Source organism: Sitophilus oryzae, unplaced genomic scaffold (genome assembly GCF_002938485.1).
Source record: "Sitophilus oryzae breed Bouriz unplaced genomic scaffold, Soryzae_2.0 scaffold_562_pilon_pilon, whole genome shotgun sequence".
NCBI lineage: Eukaryota > Metazoa > Arthropoda > Insecta > Coleoptera > Curculionidae > Sitophilus > Sitophilus oryzae.
In genome coordinates, this window is record NW_022147154.1 from 2,250,152 (window position 1) to 2,271,994 (window position 21,843).

Below are 21,843 nucleotides of genomic sequence, written 5' to 3' on the forward strand. Positions count from 1 at the left end.
TAGTATAAGAATTGGTAGTCCCAGATAGAACTCCTGGTCTATAATGATATTTGAATTATATTGATTTTTTTTTGAATTTAGCCAACAACACTGTTTTTTTTTTGTTTATCCCTAGTGCATCTGCAATGTCTCTTATGGGAACCTCATCCCTTAATCGCGTAAATATAATCGATTTTTGCTCTGAAGTTAAAGGTATTTTTTAAAAATTACGCGACACTGACACAAGAATATATACCAGCAGATTAAATCATATTTTGTTTTACTACTTTTTTTATCGCAATGGTACGTACCGAGAATTGTCGCTAACTTACCGATACCGACGACTGTCGATGCCTTGTAGAAAATAGCGCCCTAAGCTAAGGTTGTTAAATTAAACAGGTTGCCTCGTAACTTGACATTAGCCGGTATATTGCACGTCATCGTGTGGTACTCAGCGGTTTTCAACTTGTTTATAAATAATTTTATGTTGGATTCCGTGTATTAAGTGCATTATTGGACAGTTTTAGTGGACATTTCGGTGGACGTACTGTATTTTTTTAGTTTTACTGTATTTAACGTATTATAATTGATGAACTAGATAATTTTTTAAATTATTTATCAAATTTTCTTTAGAAATAGATCTCATTCCTACCTATAACAGCCTATAATGTTCAGTATTGTTTTTGCTGAGTGATGAATATGTATAATAAAGGTCTGTTCCCAGAAGAATTCCTGACTAGTCAGCACGTTTCTCATTGGTTAAAATGCATAGAAACCTGATTGTTAGTCTGGTTTCTACACCTTTCAACCAATAAGAAATGCGCTGACTAGTCAGAGATTCTTCTGGAAACAGGGCCTAAACCGAAATAATGACTAGGTTACGACATTTTAACATAGTAAAAAGCTAAAGTATTTTTTTTTTCGAATACAAGTATTGCTTACAAATGTTAAATATCATCAAAATAAGAGAAAAGTAAATAAAGACTTTATAGAAGAACAATTTAACTTATATAATTGTTATTATTTAATTTGTTAATAGTTATTTTAAATATCCCACCAGCTGACATAATTGCGCCAACTACTGTGATTAGTCCAAAGTTACGAGGCAGCCTGTTTAATATAATAACCTTGCCCTAGGCAGTTGACGGTTGTGGTCTAAAGCTCGTTGGCTGTACGTACCAAATCGAGTGACGTTTAAGTGATTCAGGATAGAGCAATCTTGATACCGTGGGCGGCGTAACCGATAGTTGTCGGTAATATACCGATAACGACTATTGTCGATGCCATGTATGTAACAGCGTTTTTCTTATTGTTGCTTTTTTATTGTGATAAAAAAATAAGCATGTTTCCTTAGCTATCTTAATAAATATAACCAGCAATTTTTAGGTCTCCAAAATTTCTCAATAAACTTGCTGTTACCATCCGGATTCGAGACACTCCCGGCCCTAACAGCATTGGCAGTATAAAATAATATTATTAAGTAATTACAAGAAAGTTGCTTTAGACAGCTTCTAATCTTATTTCCTTCGCTTGCCGTCCTAACTGGTGCAAGACGTGGGACCATGGAACTGGAAGGGGAAGAAGTTATGGCTTATCACATGGCGCAGATTTTACCCTCTTACGGAACTGGATATTCAGAAAAAAAGGGATAGAGCGTGCGAGATTGGATAGTTATAGTTGAGCAGGTCGGGAATAGTAGTAGTAATGATTTCCAAAAAATTCATAAAGGTTCAATGATGATATTTTTGTCATGATTTGTAAAACTACGAGATACATTTCTTCATAACGTATTATAATATTTTGACGTAATTGATAAAGAACGCTATAGGCTTGATACATTCTCCGCCGGTGCTGCCACCATCGGAGAATATCGTAAACTACTGGTATATACAAATACACGGGTTAGGGTTTGCTAGTGGGGTCATAATTGGGGCTATTTCGAAGATACATAATTATTATAATTTTAAAAAATGTTCAAAAAACGGTTAATCACTAGTTGATTAAAAAAAGTATACCATTAATATTGCAAGTTGTATTTTATCTCCTCATAGTATATGCCTATTTAATTTTTTAATTATGTAATAAGCACTCTGTTTACTCACTTGTTTCGTTGAACTGCTTGAATCCATTTTTGTTTTTGATCAAATCGGTGTGAGAAATTGTGAAGCTATAAAATGTTGTTTCGGAAGAGTTGAATATCCGGGAAAGTTGAGTTATTGAATGATATTGCACTCAACAACGCCCCAAAAACGCTCTCTAAACTTTATTAATATTTGAAATTGTTACAACACGCCTAGTTCGGATTCTTTTTCACTTATTATTTACTAATAACTACACTAGTAAAAATACAATATCTATTGAATCACTGTCTACCATAATCTCCAAAAATATTTTTCTGGTGTATTATTTTATAAAAATTCAAAAGTATAAAAAAGCTAAACTGGTCAAATTTGCCGATAAAAAGCTAGGAAAACAAAGAGTAACGCCTGAAAAAGCGTAAAAAAAGTCTTCAGCCTGACGCACCGCTCTGAATTTTAAACCACCGACCGCAGACAGGTTATCCGATTTACGAATTCCGAATGGCCTCGAATGTAAAAACGATAAAATTTCACGTCATTTTTTTCAGTCGAATTTCCACCACTGCCTTATCATCTTTTCTCCCTTTTCGTTTCTCTTATTCGCAAAAAATCAAATTGTAATTAGAGAAAGTAGATAAGAAGCATTAAAAAAGAAAATAGTACATACCAAATTTTAAAATTATGTTATCATTATTTTCAGCAATTTTGGTATCCTATCTTGTAGCGTTTTATTTTTCTTTTTATAAAATTCCAAATTTTAATATTGCTGGCGCCATCTATTCGCTAGATGTTAAACTTCATTCAGTACAGGTAGCGGTTCCTTTCCATAAAAACAAATTTCATTCAGTATAGACGATAGAGTTCACTTAATTGCCTTTGGTCATATGACCTGTCAATTCGAAAATGTCCGCTAGGGGCGCATCTGTGATGGCCAATTATAGAACAGGATTTTTCTCAAAAATAAGTAGGCGAAGAAGTATTTTAGAAATTGCTATTTTATTCAATGGGTTTATTCGTGCAATTTTTTTTGATCTAGCGTATTAGGATCGGCAAAAAAAAAGTTTTTTTAATTTTACTCAAAATGAGTTACTTCGGTCATAAATGACCTAAATACGAAATATTTTCATAGTGTCTGTCTGTCTGTCTGTCTGTCCGTCCGTCTGTGCGTCTGTAACACGATAACTCAAAAACCGCTGAACCGATTTTAACCAAATTTGGCACAAAAATACTGTGGCACTCGAGAATCTGGCCATTAGTTTTTGGTGGGGGTGGGGGGTTGGTAAGGGGGTATGGGAGGGGGTTATAAATTTTAAAAAATCGTAACTCCAAAATTACAGTAGCTAGCGAAACGCGATTTTCAAATTAAGATTAGGAATAATATTTGCAACAAAATTTGTAATAACATCAAAATCAGTCAAAGTTGCAGTTTTCGAGATATTAACATATTTTAGTATGGGCGGCTATACGTGCCTCCCGGCGCCAATTTTTTTATTTTGTTCAAGAAATAAAGTGCTGGGGGAAGGTTAAACTTGAGTTGAAAGGTTGAACTAAGGATAACTCTGGTTTAGGTTGGCCTATTTAAACAGGCTAGGTCTCGTTTAAAAGAGCTTTTCTTTCTTAATAATCTTCAGTTGAAATGTTTCCATAGGTTTTTTCATGGTAGTTAGAGGATGCTGTTAACATCATAACAGATATTGCGATTTAAAAAAATTAAATAGTACGCTATGTTTGTTTTAGCACATTTAAATAGGCACAAAACTTTTAAAACATCAGCAGAAACCGCAACTTTCTATCTGCTCAACGGGAGATATTAAGCGAAAAACTGTAGTAGGCTAGGAAACAAAAAGAGGTAAATTTGTTACGTCAAAATATCAATTTGTATTTTAGTTTTATTTTAATGCCATTTAATTGTGATTTATCCATGTTCGTTCTTGATTCGACACCGTAAATAAAAACCCAGGCATGTTTAATCCAATGATCTAGTTGGCCATGGAAATATGCCGCTCCGACGTCTCTATCTACTAAAAAAATGGCTCGGTAAATGGTATTCAAGAAGCCCCACACGTTCATAGCAAAATAAGCGGCACAACTGGACTAACTGAATCATCATGCTGATAAAATCGCAACAAATGCAATTCCATCATGTCGGAACCACCAATAAAATTAGACATTCCTCTTTTAGAAATTGTGGATAGTTTTTTTTAATTTATTATTTTTTTTAGATGATTAGAAAGTCCGATCATTCTCTATCCTAGAATTTCTAACCAAACATTTACCGACCAACGGTCTTGGTGCTGAACTACTTGCGTCTAGGGTAAATTTGAACCAGTAATGCATATTGTTAAGATTCACACCGTCGCGCGTCGCCGTCGTTGCTATATGAAAAGTGCCCCGAACAACATAAACTTAATAATATAATAATAAATAAACCAACTCAACAAGAGGTAACGCACGAAAACAAGTGAAATCAAGGACGAACTTTGATTAATAACTAAATAACGTTACATGAAAATAAACCCTAGTTTTCGGCCATACGAAATTCCGCCGTTTTCTGTTAAAAGTAATATGGCTGCACAAAATTCCTAAAAAAATTAATAAAATTATTGATTTTCCGACTTTCGGACATTTAATCTAAGAACTACTTACATATAATTAACCAAGAAATTCGTAAAAAATGTATGGATGGACGAAAATGTTACATAAACACGTTTAAAATTTATGACGTCATTTTTTCTAAGAAAACGTCTAAAATTCGTATGCATGAAAACTATACTTAGAGGTTTTGATATTTTCAAGTAACCAATTTACCTCTTTCTGTTTCCTAGCCTACTACTATAATTTTTAGACCTTATAATCCTAGACAGCAGCCTAACATGATTTGTTCTTTTAATATCTCCCGTTAGAGTGAAGATAGAAAGTTGCAGTTTGCGCTGATGCTTTAAAACTGTTGTGCTCTATTTAACTGTATAAAAAGAAAAATAAAACACTAAATCACCACAATAGACCAAACCACTTTTACTTTTACACTGGGCGCGCGTTTCACTAACCATGTTTGCAACATCAGCGATTCCAGTGTAAAAGTAAAAGTGTTTCCGCTCCGTCCAATATAAAAATAAAAGTGTTTTGGTATTTTTTTGTGAATTAGTGTTTTATTTTGCTGTGTAACACTAAATGTTCCAACCCCCAACTGTAATGCATAAAAAGAAACATAACCTGCTATTTAATTTTTTTATGCAATAGCGCAATATCTGTTATGATGTCAAACAGCGCCCTCTAGCTACCACAAAATCTTTTTTTAACCTTCCCCATCACTTTATTTATAATACACTATATAAAAAATACAAATTTCCCGTTGATTAGTATATTTAATAATAATAATTCAATAGTTCAATAGTAATATTTAAAATACTATTTCGTTTTTTTTAATTGAATAATTAATGACAATTTTGTGTAACACTTATTGACTTGTGTATGTATTTGATATTTAGCACCAATAAACTATTTGAATTTGAATATGAATACCACTTCGCCTGCTTATTTATGAGAAAAATCCTGTTTTCTGATTGGCAATAACAGATGCGCCCACTCGCGGACATTTTTCGAACTTGAAAATAATTTCCAGCAATTTCTCTTGGCCGATTTATTTATTATTTTTTCCCCAAATTAACAACAAATTTCCAAAGGGGACATCAAAGGTTCTTGTTAAAATACACAGAACATCATGTATTCAATTTTCAATTCTTTTCTATTTCTTGACCGATTCGGGAACATTCTTGTATTTATTTAAAACCCGTTCGAATGGAAAAACAAAACGAAACCGCGCAAAATTTCCTCCGTTTTCTTTTCCTTCTGCCGTTTCTTCCTCCGACGTAAATACTAAAACGATTGCATAACTCCTTTCATTCGAGTAATACGATTTGGAAAATGAATTGGAACGACAATATAAGTGGATTAGGAGCCTCGTTCGGAAATGAGCCGCTTTCTCCAGAATTTTCCACTGGGAATATTTAAAGATCGACGCGAACAAGCACCGGCAACGCTGTCGATAAATATTTGTGCCGTTTTAAACATAATTTTGAAGCATCGTAAAGTATTTTCCAAAATAATTCATTAATTATTCCTTTTTATTTCAAAAGAAAAATACATAATGTAATCTTATTATAAAATATTGGCTTCTTAAGAAATGTACCATTTATACATTTACTGCCAGTTTTACAAAAAAAAGTCGCCTTTAAACTAGCCGCGCCAAGCTGAACAGTACGCTCGCGAATGTTTATGCGCATTTGCGAGTTGTACACACTTTGATGGTACAACCCTCAACTTACAAATGATTAAAAAAAATTGATCATCTGCTGCTTTATAGTGTGGATATAGCTAACTTTTATAGTGTGAAGGAATACCTGCAAATTATAATATTCGACAGGTATGATAATTTTAGAATAATTTTATTATGGAATTTGGAGTTTGTTTTTGTATATTTTGTATATTTTGTATTATGCAGGATGAATCTTAAATCAGTGCAAATATTTTTAGGGCTGGTAGATCTCGATAAAAGAAACATATTTTCTCTTTACCAGCTTTCTAATAAATCCATAAGTTACTTTACTTTGAAAATTTCCAAAAAAAAAATTAAATTTTGAGAACAACTGTTGAATTTCTTCTGGATTTTCCTTCTTTGGTTTTCTTGTAAATTTAATATACTACCTATGTTGCCATAATATCAAGAAATTATGTTTTTTAACTAAAAAATCCAATTTTTTTTTCAAAGAATTCCAAATTTTATTTTTTTCTGCAAAAGAACCCTCATAATCGTGTTTCTGAGGTCGAAATAAACATCTAAAAATATTGTCAAGGATGGAATTATTCGATATATAAAATAACATATTTAATATTAATATATTTCGTAAATTAATAATTCGATTGAAAGGAAGTATAAAATAATTAAAGTTCATTGGCATTTACGCAACAAAAGTAAAGTTTTAAAAATCAAAGTTATAAGCATAATTGGCAATTGCGAAAATATTTCGATGTATTTTGGCAAATCAGAGTTTTTTATGAATATTTTACTCTTTATCCTTTAATTTTAGTTAAATTAACAATAAGTTAATAATATAATAATAAAGAATTAAAATCTACTGAAACCAAATAAAAAAAACGAAAATATCTAAGAAAATGTTTATTTGGGGGGTAGGCAACCTTAATGGTATTTTGAATAGACATGAATTTCTCATTGAATATCGGACTAATATACTGGGTGTTCTATTTAACCCAGATACTGCCACCGGCCTTTTAAAAGGACACTAACAAAATCAACAATTTTCGCAATTTTTGAGTTCTCAGATTCAGAGATGTCGCTACTAATACTGTATTGTTTAGGAATATCTTCAAACAATTTTGACATTTGTCTGTGATTTATTGTTGTTTACTTGGAAATAGAGGCAAGTGTTTTTCTGAAGTTTTTTTTGATTCTGACATGGACAACAAAAGGTAAGACAAATGTTATTATAATTGTAGATTTAAGTGTTTATTTAAAAATAAGATATATCAATAAACAATTAGCGATGTAATGGTTTTTGCGCGCGCTGGCCGACTGCCGCCGCTGCGCCGAGATTTCCTATACCCTTGTATATATGACGTCATGGTGTGGCAAATGTAGCATTTTAATTCGATTTGGGCGCCCTTATATAGGATAACAGAAACATTTTCAATGTTAAAACCATTAACTCTAAATGAGTTGTTGGAAGAGGTTGAAAGACTTGATGATGATAGTACGTTTCCCGACGCAATTGTAGTTTTACCACCAACAAACGCTAATGGGTATGTTACAGATGAGGACTCTGGTGATGAAGAAAATGTTACAATGGATAATCTTCCAGGTACCTAGTTTAACTTTTTTGGTATTTATCATTCCAACTAAATATATTAAATAATAATTTTTGTACGGGGTTTCCTATAAAAGTTACACACGTTGTTTTATACTATTAGTTATATTTCCTTTTAATTTTAGGTAGTTTACTAAATTCTGAGGCTGAACCTGTTTTCGAGACAAATTGTGATGTCATAGATGAGGGTGATGATGAAGATATATACAAATATACAAATATGTATGCCATACAACATAATAGAACTGGTGATGTATCTAAAGACGAGATGAAATGTTTCTTTGGGGTTTTCATTTACAGTGGTTATTGTGCTGTAGCAAGAAGACCTCTATACTGGGAAAACAGCTCTGATGGAAATCATAATATCATATGCGAAGCTATTTCAAGAAACCGCTTTAATTTTATTTTGCAAAATTTACATTGTAACAACAACCTCAGTTTGGATTTGGATAATAAGTTCTCAAAAATTGTACCTTTTCTTAAACATCTGAGTAAAAATTTTTTGGAATTTGCCCCAGTTAAACAAAATCATAGTATAGACGAGTCGATGATACCGTACTTTGGACGTCACAGCCCGAAACAATTCATTAGGGGCAAACCAATTAGATGGGGCTACAAGTTTTGGATGGGGACAGACCACAGGGGTTACATCGAGTGGTTTGAACCCTATCAAGGCTCTACGACAAAACTAGATGAACGATACAAGGACTTAGGTTTGGGGGCGAACGTAGTTTTAACTTTTGCTGACAAAATCACATCAGAGAAAGGTCGTTTACCATTTCATCTTTTTTTTTGATAATTTTTTTACCTCTTGGGACTTGCTTTTAGTCCTAAGAGAGGTATCAAGTCAACTGGTACTGTCAGAGAAAATAGAATAGCAGTTCCTATAATAAAACACAGTAAAGATCTAAAGAAGGAAGAAATGGGCACCTTTGATTATGCTCTAGAAAAAACTGAAAATATTATAGTTTGTCGGTGGAATGATAACAACATGGTCACCATTGCTTCAAACTGTGAACCTGTATTGTATCCTAACAGTGTCCTTCGATTTTCTGTAAAAGAAAAAAAAAACAAATAAATATACCCCAACCAAAATTGATCAAGTCATACAATCAAAATATGGGAGTAGTGGACAGAGCTGATCAGAATATTAGTTTGTATCGGGTAAGCATCAGGGGAAAAATGGTACTTTCCATTGATTAGTCATGGTTTGGACATGGCAATACAAAACGCCTGGCAACTCCATCGTCATTATGGCGGAAAAATGGATCAATATGCATTTCGAAGATTCATTGCAAAAGGAATTTTAGAAACACATAAAAAGACAACCAAGCGAGGCCCCCCAGGCCCACAAAAAGCACTATTTTAATGTAATAAATGTGACATAGGTTTGCATCCTAAAAATTGCTTTTTTGAATATCATAACCAGTAATTTACCTATTATTATAGGTTAAGTGTTTTTTAATTAAATAACATATTTTCGAGTATATAATGTATTATTTTTTCAATTCAAATAAATTTGCAAAAATTAGGCATTTCAAATTTTGGTCCTTTCAAAATCTCCTTATACTGCCACTGGCCTTTATAAAGGATGGTCTATATCTAAAAAACTACCGAACTTATGAAAAAAACTTTGAATAAAACTATTCTTTTTAAGTCCTAAATAGAGCATTTTCAGTAAAAAAAGTAATGTTTTCTTGAAAAAATAATTTCGGGAGTATCTGGGTTAAAATAAACGAGTAACTTGCTATTAAAAGTGACTAGGTACTATTCAATAATATTTTTTTCTCACCAAGTATAATTTTTGGGCCAAGTTTTAATTTGATTTAAAGTAAAAAAAAATGTGTGTGCACTGTGTATGCATATTTGAAGTGAAACCTTTTACTTTTGTCTGTCTGTCTGTCCGTCTAAAGTCTAAAGCTTGATTTTCGTGCATCCGTTATACGTTGATACGATCGATGGTTCGACGGTGCTCTGATTCGTCATAGCGTTTTCGCGCCACTTTTCATCCGTAAATATTTTAGTTCAGCCCGTCAACGGACCCGTTCATACGATAACGGACGTTTTGACACTTTTTTGACAAATTTAATCTAACAATAATAAAAATATAAGTAAAATAGCAAAATCGTTATGGAAACGAAAATATAAAATAACACCAACGCATATCCGATAAACGGAGGCATGAAAATGCAATAAATTTAAAAACTGCATTATTTTCTAACCTAATCAAAGTCTTTAAATTCTACCAATAAAATTAATATTGTATCAACGTATCGTCGGACAACGGATGCATGAAAATCAAGCTTAAAGACTCCATTCGGCTATTAGTATCGACGTGCTGAATTTGGTTCCAATCGACCCATAATTAAGAAAAATCCTGATGATTTCGTCCATTTAGAGGTATTGGTTCGAAACGTCGCGTCGAGGGCGTTATCCTGTAACCCGTCGCCAATTATGTCAAAATCGACCAATATTTTTCTTCAATATCGAATTGTTAGTCCCACCCTGATGAAGATGTAAATGAAACGTCGTATCCAACTTTGCAGGGCTGGACCGTGTGCACCGTCGCGTCGCTCACATTGTCTGCCCTTCAAATTTGGTCGCGATCGGACGACATCAACTTTTGACGTTTCTTACATCAAAACTAACTGTCACAGTGACACGTGTCGTACACGGTCAAGTTGGTCTTAGTCCAATCTATCGACATACCAAATTTCATTTAAATCGGACGATTTTTTTTATTTGATTCATTGATGATGGAGTTTAGTAGTGCACGAAACGTCTTCAAAATATAACGAAAAGATGGGGATCGAAGGGCCCCATCTACATTCCGAGTTTCAACCCCCTAGTTCATATAGGGCCCGAGTCACGACGCTTCAAAGACCCAAAATCGGACGATTTTTTCGCCATTGACGATGGGGTTTCTTAGTACACAAAATGTCGTCAAAATATCATGATCATGTCAATATTAATATCACGTCATCTACATTCCCAGTTTTAGCCCCCTAGCTCACATAAGGCACGAGTTACGACACTTCAAGATCGATACCATTTTTGTGACGTTTCGGGACCTTAGCGTGACGCTTCGCGTAACGCTTGCTCGTATGTCGCGGGCGGCCTTGAATTTTTACTCCCATTGCGCGTAAAGAAGTTTCACATTCACAATGGTTATTTTAACTGCATATTAGGTTCTAACGGGTAAATTCTAATTTAGGTAGCTTTTGTTGAAATTTAAAATTTATTCTTCATTTTTGGAAAATATTAATTATGTAAAAAACATACATTTTAGTTATATGCTTCTCTAATGAAATTCATCTTTATTTTTCTCCTAGAATCCGAATATAAATTAACATACAGGGTGATTCCTGTAAGTCGGTCATGCTTTCGAGGAATGATAGGGGACGTCGAAATATTAATTTTGATATAGTACACTATGAGTGGGAAATGCCTCTTACGGAAGATACATGGTGTTAAAGTTTTTGAAAAATTAAAGATATTCTTTAATAGTTTTTTAACAGTTGAAGGTATCGTTATAAAATTTTATTATAGGAGTTTGCCTAACAGAGACACTTTAAATGTAAAAAGAAGAGGTTTTAGTTTCAACCAGTGGCGTAGCTGTGATACGCATCGGGTAATATTTTCAAAAAAAAAATAGTAGGCCACTCTTTATTTCCAAGAAAAAATGTCTCTTGTAACTTTCTTCTATCTAACGCCATTTTGTCACAATTTAAAAATAAATATTTTTTTAATGAGAACCTTAAATATGCAAATTATTATAACTACCTACCTTAAAACTACGAATTTTATTATTAACAATAAAAAAAATTCTAGTTTAAATTTAAATTTTTTTAAAAATTTATTTAGAGCTAATAGTAAAAAGTACTAAACTTACCCAGGATGAAGGGAGCTAACGATGCACATGTGTTTCTGCTCTCTAGTTATAATAATTCGCTGTATTTCAGATTCTCATTAAAAAAATTATTTGTTTTTAAATTGTGACAAAATGGTGTTAGATAGGAGAAAGTTGCAAGAGACATTTTTTCTCGGAAATAAACCGAGTAAATAAAATAGTCCGAAATTTTAATTTTTATCAGTGGCGTACTATTTTTTTTTGGAAAAAATTACCCGATGCGTATCACATCTACGCAACTGGTTGAAACTAAAACCTCTTCTTTTTACATTTAAAGTGTCTCTGTTAGGTAGATTCCTATAATGAAATTTTATAACGATACCTTCAACTTTTAAAAAACTATTAAAGAATATCTTTAATTTTTCAAAAACTTTAACACCATGTATCTTCCATAAGAGGCATTTCCGACCCATAGTGTGCTATATCAAAATTAATATTTCGACGTCCCCTATCATTCCTCGAAAGCATGACCGACTTACAGGAATCACCCTGTATATGGTTTTCCTTTACAAAAAAAAAACTTTGATGTGTAACTTTATTTTCGGACACCTTGTAGAACTCTCCATATTTTAAAAAATGCTCTAAATTAACTTACATACGCTCACAAAATTTCATTTCAATATAAACAGTCGTTTCCCTTTGAGCCTCTGCGTCGAATGAGAGGCATCACCCTGTTGTATATTTTCCGAGATATTTTCCTATACTTTAATATTAATTTATGTTATGTTATATTAATCTAGATCCTGCCTTAGCTTGGAATGGGTCTTTCAGCTATCACCCGCACCGGCAGCGTGTTCGCGAAATTTGACAAGTTGGCGAGCCACGTTTGTGTTTCTTAGCAACCCGGACAAATGAAAATCGAGATCTGTCAGTTGTCCGGTGCAGAAGTTTATTAAAAGCGTATTTTTATTGTCGATTATTAGTTTTATTATGAGTTGTAGAATATTTTCACGGTGGTGTCTTGTAAAAATTACGAAATTTAATGAACTGATTTTGAGTGTTTGTGACTTTGATGTTGATGTGCCTGTTGCAGGATACTTGAAGTTGTTGATAAAAAAAGTAAGTAGTTTGTATTTTATAATAGTTTGTTCCCATTTTTTGAGCATATTTTTATTAAAACTATGTAGGTGTTAAAGATGCGTTCTCACTAGTCCATTTTGGTTGTACCTTTTTTATTAATGAAGCAATATCGATCAAAAATATGCTTGTTATATATGTTGATCAATTTTAGTTGAGCCGAAAGTTTCATCCATTCAAAACTTATCCATCAATGGATGCGTCCTAGGCAAATTTATGAGCGGATTTCAGACAATTTCAAACGCATTTGAACCATGTGAACGTAATCAGTGACTGTGACTTCTTTGTTCAATAGTTTACTTTGAGATTTGACTGTGCTGACTTGTGCGTTAACAAGAAGACGACAAAATTAGTATAACAGTAGCTTGAAAGTATTGTGTTATTTTTTATTTTTTGATTTATGTCAACAGCATGACTGCTTATGAAATACCCAACTTGAAAGTTTAGTTTGTATTGAAAAATGAAACTGTGAAACCATAAATATGTAAGTTATTCGAAAGCATTTTATAAAAATATGTAGAGTTCTACAGGTTGTCTCCAAAAAGTTAAGCATCAAAGTTGTGTTTTTTTTTAGTGGAACATCCTAAATATTAATTTATTTTCTGATTATAGAAAAAAATAAAGTAGGTTTCATTAAATAAACATATGACTAAAATGTAATGTTTTTGGCATATTTAAACATTTTCTGAAAATGAAGAATAAGATTTTAATTTCTATAAAAGCTACCTAAAATGGCTACCTAAAATGTATTTTTTACACTGTATAGCCTGACATTTAGTTAAAATAACCATTGTATGTTAAAAGAAATTAAAATTGGACCCGAACAGTTATACAGCGTGAGACAAAATTAATAGTAAACACTTAAAAGATGTTAAAAACCTTAGGTACATATGCTCACACATACATATTATATATTAACTTAAGCTCACAAAATTTAATTAAAAAAAAACTTCCGTTTTCCTTGGAGCCTCCTCGTTGTATGAGAGGCGCTACCCTGTACGTGTTAAGGTTGATTTTCATTACACCTTCCGCTTCCGGTCCATATCCGTTCCGTATACCTTCCGTATAATTTGATTGTATTCGCACTATTAAATGTAAGCATGGAAACGATAGGGAAATGGAACGGATGAAACGTAAACGGAAAGTAGGTAGCAGATACGGAAGGTATGTGAAAATTAACCTTTAAAAGTAATTTTATTTTGTTCGAAAACACTTCGGCGTACCATTTTTTTAAATTTTTATTTGGATATACCGGGTGTGTCTCAAAAGTGGCTCACCTCTATAATTTTTTTATTTTTTCAGACAAAAAAAACGATATTTGATATATGAGTATATGACATAAATTAGGAGTGATTGACATATTCAATTATTTTCACTTCCTGTTTCACCGGAAATTACTACAACTTTTGATTTTTAAATGACACCCTTGGTATTTTTTACTTCATTTGATATTTAATGATATTATAAATAGAAAGACATAGCATATGTCAATTTTCAATTAAAGGGATATAGCATTTTAAATTTTAATTTAGAGTGCCATGGCCATAAATGTAACGACAATTCTCTCTGTAACGAAAAAATCTAAAATACGATTTTTTAAGCGAGAATGTCAAAAGTTGCAATATGATATGTTATTTTATTCATAGCGTCATTTTCTATCGAATAAAGTAAAAAAATACGGAGGTTGATGCCATTTAAAAATCAAAAGTTGTAGTCATGTGCGGTGAAACAGGAAGTGACTGAAAATAATTGAATACGCCAATCAATCCTAATTTATGTCATATACTAACATACCAAATCTTGTTTTTTATCTAAAAAGATAAAAAAGTTATAGGGGTGAGCCACACAGGGTTGAGACGCACCCGGCATATGTTCCAAAAGAATATCGACCAATACATGATAACGACATTTTTGCACATCCCTAGTTTAAATTCTTTATACTGTGTACCAGGATAATACTTAACTGAAATTGTATAAAGGTACACCCGAAAATGTTTTGCTACTAAGGAATAATACGACTGATTAATCAGTTCCGATTCGAATTTAATATAATTTTAATGCCGAGAACAGCAGTTTGCTCATTTAAATTTCCAAATTCGATTAGACAACAGTCGACGAGTCTGAGATGGTATTTGGGCTAAACGGGGAATAACGAGACGAGACGAATCGGCAAAACTTTCAATCTGTCAGTGAGAGAGAGAGAGAAGGGAAGATGAGACAAAACCGGAATTTTCGGAAAACAATAGTTAGTTATCAGTCTTAATTGGTTCGGAGCCTGATTCTTACGATTCGCTAATTCGCCCAAAGCAACCAACTAATTTACAAGCTATGCGCTAATCGCTAATTTTCTAACCGGCACCAACTGATTTCGAAACGCAACTGACGTTTTACGGGTCAATGACGTCACTAACTTTAATCCACGCCTGTATCGGTGTTTCGCTGTATTGGATCGGTACTAGAGGCGTGTAGTTCGTGAACGAACTAGTTCCAATGAACTATTCCGTCCCCGGAATGAAAGGAACTTGTTCCTGGTTTCTGAAAGAACTAGTTCGTCAGGACCTATTTCGGGATCGAGACTGTGACCGATATGTAATGACATGCGAGGGCGACGGATCGGCCAGCGCGCGTAGCCCGATGCTAGGCGGGAATTGGAACTGCCAGCCGTATGTTATCGGATCAGGACCTAGAGGAACTAAATAAAAGACTAGTTTACGTACGGATCGGCCTGCGCGATTGGTGCTAGGCAGGCGTGGGGAGTGCCAGCCGCATGTTATCGGATCCGGACCTAGAGGAACTAATTAAAATAGTTCACGGGAATCTAGATCCGAGATACGACGATATAGGCAACGACGATGGATTCAGCCTTATTTATTGCTTATATTGCAGCCGGAGCCGGCGCCGGCGTATTTACCACAGAAAATTGTCGTGGATACTGTTTTTGATTTTTAGTTTGTTCTTTAAATATTGTATCGGAATGTTTCACCTCGTCTTTCACTCGTGGTCCCTAAAATTAAAAAATATCTTATATAAAATGAAGCAGATATTCTGAATTTTTAGACAAAAACAAAAAGCTTGAAGTGAGGAAAAATTCAATTTTTCGTGAAATTTTCGTAATATTTGCTCCAATTGATTTGTGATATAGTTTTTTTAACTCTGATTTGAGTTTTTTTTATTTTTATAAAACTTACCTATATGTTTTTAATAATCACAGTTACACCTCTCGTTATATTTCGTACATTATAAAAATTATACAGATCATACTGTGAATATTTCTGACTGACAACGAAACCCATTAGCAAGGAACGGGGATATCAATGTTAGTCGGGAACTATTGTCAACTAAAGACCTAGCTCAAAAATAATAACTCTGTAGTTCTGTGTCCACGGAATATTGGGACATCGTGTACAGAGCAAATGAACCGTTAACATTGAATGTGTGTCTTCAATGCTCACAAGTATACTTGACTTACTTAAGATGGTATTATTTTCTTGAGGTGTTGGTGCGATGGTTGCTCTATATAGATAAGTATTTTAATAAAAAGTGATCCATGTACAATTATACTTCTATTTATTCACCATTTATTTTGAGGAATTAGAGCCTAATTAAATGTAGTAATTGATATCTCCTTCCATTGATTCTCCTCCCAACCTCCAAAATGAACTGCAGCATCTGCAAACAGATCAAAGTGAAAAACAGGGACATTTTTAGTTGTGATGGATGCTCTTGTGGAATTTGCAAGAACTGTGGAAACTTAACCGCATCTGAAGTAAAAGTACTACAACTTACTAGTCGGGTAATGAAGTTTTACTGCCCAAAGTGTCTCAAGGGCCAATCACTCGAACTATTAGCAAGTAAACAAACAACCATAGATGACAAAACTACAATTATACGTCTGCTAACCGATGAATTACAAGAATTGAAAAATAAATCAGTACAAGAAGAACCCAGTCATAGTTATAGTTATAGTAGTGCATTAAAAAAACAAAAGGAAGAAGTAATAGTAGTAAAACCAAAGGATTCTACGCAAGCTAGTGAATTAACGAGGAAGAAAATTGAAGAAAAAGTAAATCCATGTGGACTTGGAATTGGAGTGTCAAGAATAAAGTATATCAAAGATGGAGGAATAGCCATAAAGTGCAATGAAAATGGAACTGAAAAAATACAAAGTATGTGTGATAATATCAAAGACTCATTAGGTAACAATTACGAAGTAAACATAACTGAAAAAAAGAACCCTAGAATAATAGTATTAAGTGAAACAGAATTAGAAGATCGAGACAATCTGATAAAAAAAATTATTATACAGAATACTGTGAACACAGACCCAAATGAAAGAGAATTAACAATTGTCCATAAATTTAAAGATCGTAAAGGATTGATTAATGTTATTTTACAATTGGATATGCACAGTTACAAATGCATCCAAAGAAAAGAAAAAATACACATTGGATGGAAAAGCTGTTTTTTCAAAGACAGTGTAAATGTCAGACAATGTTATAAGTGTTGGAAGTTTGGTCACCTAGCAAAGGAATGTAGAAAGGAAATGCCTATTTGTCAGATATGTGCAGGAGAACACAAGTCAGATAGCTGCCAGTCCAACGAGGTATGTTGTACTAATTGTAAATATACATCTGACGTTTTAAAAGTACCAAATATAGACTATAAACAAAGACTATAAAATAAAAGAGTAAAAAAATATAGACTATAAACAAAAGAGTAGTTAAACAACTTCAAGAAAGAATCAGATACCCCGAAAAAAGCAAGTCAAGAAAATAAACTATAACTCTAATGATAAATTTTATTAAGAAAAATAAACGGTTTAGTTTGTATCACCTCAACGTACGATCATTGGCGGTAAAATCGGGGACATTAGATTATTTGTTATGCAAAATAAATGTGATGTTTTGGCCATAAGCGAGACTTGGCTTGATAAAAGAAATTAAATCATCTGATGTAGCTATAGACGGGTATAGGTTTTGAGGAGAGATAGGGATTCTCGCGGAGGAGGTGTTGGTTTATATGTTTCTAATGCGTTAAAAGTTCAAATTATTGATTCGTGTGTAAACATTGAGCAGTTATGGGTAAAAATTAAATTTAAATCGCAAGATATTGTTTGTGGCGTTATATATCGACCGCCGCTTTCTGATGTTAAACAATTTTTTTGAAGAGTTGGAGTGGAGCTTTACAAACGGTCTGATGCATAGTGAACATGTTTTTGCTTAGGTGATTATAACATTGATTGTTCTAGAACTGATAATGCGCTTTACAATAGTTTAAGTCAATTTATTACAGATCACAGCCTAACTCAACTTATTTAAAGATTGTACTCGAGTTTCAGATGCTACTGCAACTTTAATTGATTTGATCCTGACAACTTCTTTAAGTACTGTGCATGATTCTGGTGTTATAAATTGTGAGATTTCAGATCACGATGCGATTTATACTGTTCTCTCTTTACCTAAAAACACCACCTACTTACAAGTATTTACGTAGCTTCAAAAATATTGATATCGTGAAACTTTCCTCAGATCTGGAGCGGCAACATCTTGAAGAGATATATTATATAAGAGATATCGATAAAAAAAATTGAGTACCTAAATAATGCATTAATATCAATATTTGACACTCATGCACCATATAAAACCGTCAGATTAACTAAAGCCACCTGCTCCATGGATGTCCGAAAATTTAAAATATCTAATATCTTCTCGGGATAAACTTAAAAATAAATTTAAAAATCAGAAAACACCTGAATTATTGCAGCAATATAAACAGTTAAAGAACATGGTAACTCGCATGGTCAAAATAGAAAAGAGGATATATTTTGATAATATATCTAAACAACAAAATCCTAAAATGCTTTGGAGGGAGTTAAATTATCTCAACATCGGTAAGTCAAAGACATCTGCAGACCTACCACCTCATTTGAGGGATGTAAATAAAATTAATGATTATTTTGTTAAGTGTGTGCCGCAAGCCGTTCAAACTGACCAATGTGATGGCACTATGTATGGCTTTTGATAGCAATATTAGGGAAGATTTACAAAAATTAAAATTTCAGTTTTCGTTAATTAATGTGGATGATATATTTAATATATTGCAGAAAATTAAGTCTAATGCTGCTGGTGTGGATGACATAAGCTTGAATATCCTTGGGATGTGCTTTCCACTGATGGGGAATGTACTGGTGAATATAATTAATAGTTGTATACTTACTGAATATTTCCCAAGATTGTGGAAGATAGGCATTGTTAAGCCTATTCCCAAAAAAGTCAGATGTACTAGAATTCAAAGATCTACGACCAATAAGTATACTGCCCTTTATGTCAAAAATACTACAGCATGTTCTTAATAACCAAATTAAAAGGTATGTTGCTGAAAAAGATATCTTGCCTGTACACCAGTCTGGGTTTCGGACGGGACATAGTTGTGCCACGGCTTTACTTAAAGTAACTGATGACATATTGTATGCGCTTGACAACGGCGAAATATCAGTCTTAGTATTGTTGGATTATAGCAAAGCGTTTGACTGTCTAAATCCTCAGATTTTTGCGGTCAGTGCTACATTATTATGGGTTTTCAGGTAGTGCATTGAATTTATTGAAGAAGAGCTATTTTACTGACAGGCAACAAATAGTCAAACTGGAAAATAAAACATCTAGTCCAATATAGTTAGTTAGTACCTCTCTAATTCACAACGATGTTAAGTTTTGTAAGATACATACGTACGCTGATGACACTCAGATGTCACCACTCTTTAATAGGAATTCTTTAAATTTTGCCATTAATATGATCAATGAAGATTTACAACATATATATGCACAGTCTCTAAAATATGAATTACAGTTGAATCCAACTAAAACACAAGTTGTCATATTTTCAAGTAAAATTGCTATCATGTTTGCTAATTAGCTAAATTTAAGATTAATAATGTCAATCTTGATGTTGTTACCGAAGCCAAAAATCTGGGTATTATAATTGATCACAATTTGAAATATAAGCAACACATATCTGCTTCTATTCAAAGGGTATTTTCGGCATTAAGACAGCTTTATCCACTGCGGCATATTTTAAATAGTAAGGTAAAAACCAATCTATGCAATACCTTAGTTTTGTCCCATTTCTCTCATTATTCCGTCGTTTTCTCACAGTCGTTAAGTATGGATGATATGTACAGAGTACAGAAAGTATAAAATTATTGTTTAAGATATATATTTGGTTTGCGAAAATATGATCATGTAGCACATACTTTTAAAACACTACATTGGTTAAATATGAAAAATAGATTTCTTTTGAATAATATTATATTATATCACAATATATTAATATCGCATAAACCGGTATATCTTTTCAATAAAATTCAGTTGAGACAAGAGGCTCATAGTATTAACATCCGACATAAAACTAATATATCAGTTCCTTACCACAAAACCTCCCTCTACGAAACATCTTTCAGTTATTCGGTCTCAAAGATCTATGCTCAGGTACCAACTCACTTAAGGAGTTTTACGAGTATTTCGTTCAAGACCAGGGCTCGTTTATGGCTTTTCGAAGAGCAGTGCAAAGATGTATAAATGAGTGTATTTGTATTGTTATATTATAGTCGTTTAGTTATAATTTCGCGATTGTTTGCGTTTTCTTTTTATTTAACATTTATTTGTTTTCTTGTATCATTTTTTTTCTCTTTCTGGAGTTAAATGGAAGAGCAGAACATAATAATTTATGTTCTGAATTTCGCTTCATTTTCCACTGATTTTGTATTATTCTGTTATGTTCATATCATTGTGTTTATTATATAATTACTTGCTCTTGTATTTATTTTTGTGGGAAATAAAGACAATTACATACATACAATTACATACATAACTAAATATTTTTAACTTATTTATATAAATATCTTATTCGGCCCGAAATATCTTATTCGGTGATAAAGGTTCGTCATTGACATATTCCAGCAGGAATCCATTTTTTTAGCAGGGGGCTTAATCACCGCGACCTTACCGATTTTTTGTATGTTTCTTGAATTATAGCGGGTAATAACTCAGAGGCCAGCTCTCCATCCTCGACATCAGCCGTACCAAAGTTCAAGGCACGAACGGTCGTCGTCTCGGTGTACTCAGTAACTCAGTAATAAGGTGTTCTGATGTTTCTCCATTTTCCCGACAGAATCTACATTCGCCGTTGTTTCTCAGTTTCAGCCTATTGAGGTGTGCGTTGAGGAGACAGTGTCCTGTTAGAAACCCCGTGACAATCCAAAAATTATTTTTATTTAAATCTATAGGAAAATTTTTGATCTTGTCGGTCGTAAGTTCTGAGGAACTTTTTCGAGTGTCTTAGACCGTTGGAGGACTCCCATTCCAGGTTACGGATGGAGTTTTCCAGGTTCGCTTCAGTTCCGGTTTTAGTGGGTTTCCGCTTGGAAAGCAGAACGGTTCTATTCCAGTTAATGGATTGATCGCACCTTTCCTAGCTAGATCATTTGCTTTTTCATTGCCTTCTATCCCTTGGTGAGAGGGCACCCAGAGTAGGAGGGCATTATTGTCTTTGCGTAATTTGTTCAATGCATTCTTTGACCAACTTCGAATTGATGGTTACTGAGTCGATCGCGTTTAGTGCTGCTTGACTATCGGAACATGGCTATTTCCTGTTTTTTATAGTTCCTTATCTAAGATCAATTGTACGCATTTCGATAGCGTAAACACATTTAATACTATGCAACATGTCACCAGATTGTCTTTACAAGGGGAAAAACATTTTTATTATTGAAATTTTGAGAAAAATGCATTCTTCATAAAAAATTTTGCTGGTTCTAAAATGGTTAATACTGTTTATATTTTTCCAAATATCCATACCGTTTTAGAGATAAATAGTAATAGTTTAAAAAAAACATGAAAATGTAGTTTTTTCAAGTCCTATA

At 33.2% G+C, this 21,843-nt stretch overlaps 1 protein-coding gene across 1 annotated transcript; it reads left to right on the forward strand.

The window, feature by feature from the left end:
- The first annotated feature begins 7,764 nt into the window (after nt 1-7,764).
- On the forward strand, nt 7,765-8,735 carry LOC115887299 (piggyBac transposable element-derived protein 3-like). Its single transcript, XM_030906691.1, has 2 exons — nt 7,765-7,933; nt 8,065-8,735. Exons 1-2 carry the CDS (start codon nt 7,765-7,767, stop codon nt 8,733-8,735), a joined length of 840 nt encoding a protein of 279 aa, XP_030762551.1.
- Nucleotides 8,736-21,843: the final 13,108 nt, after the last annotated feature.

Coding starts and splice junctions, on each gene's coding strand:
- LOC115887299 (XM_030906691.1), top strand. CDS start 7,765: ATGTTAAAACCATTAACTCTAAATGAGTTGTTGGAAGAGGTTGAAAGA. Junction 7,934..8,064: donor TACAATGGATAATCTTCCAG/GTACCTAGTTTA, acceptor TTTTAATTTTAG/GTAGTTTACTAAATTCTGAG.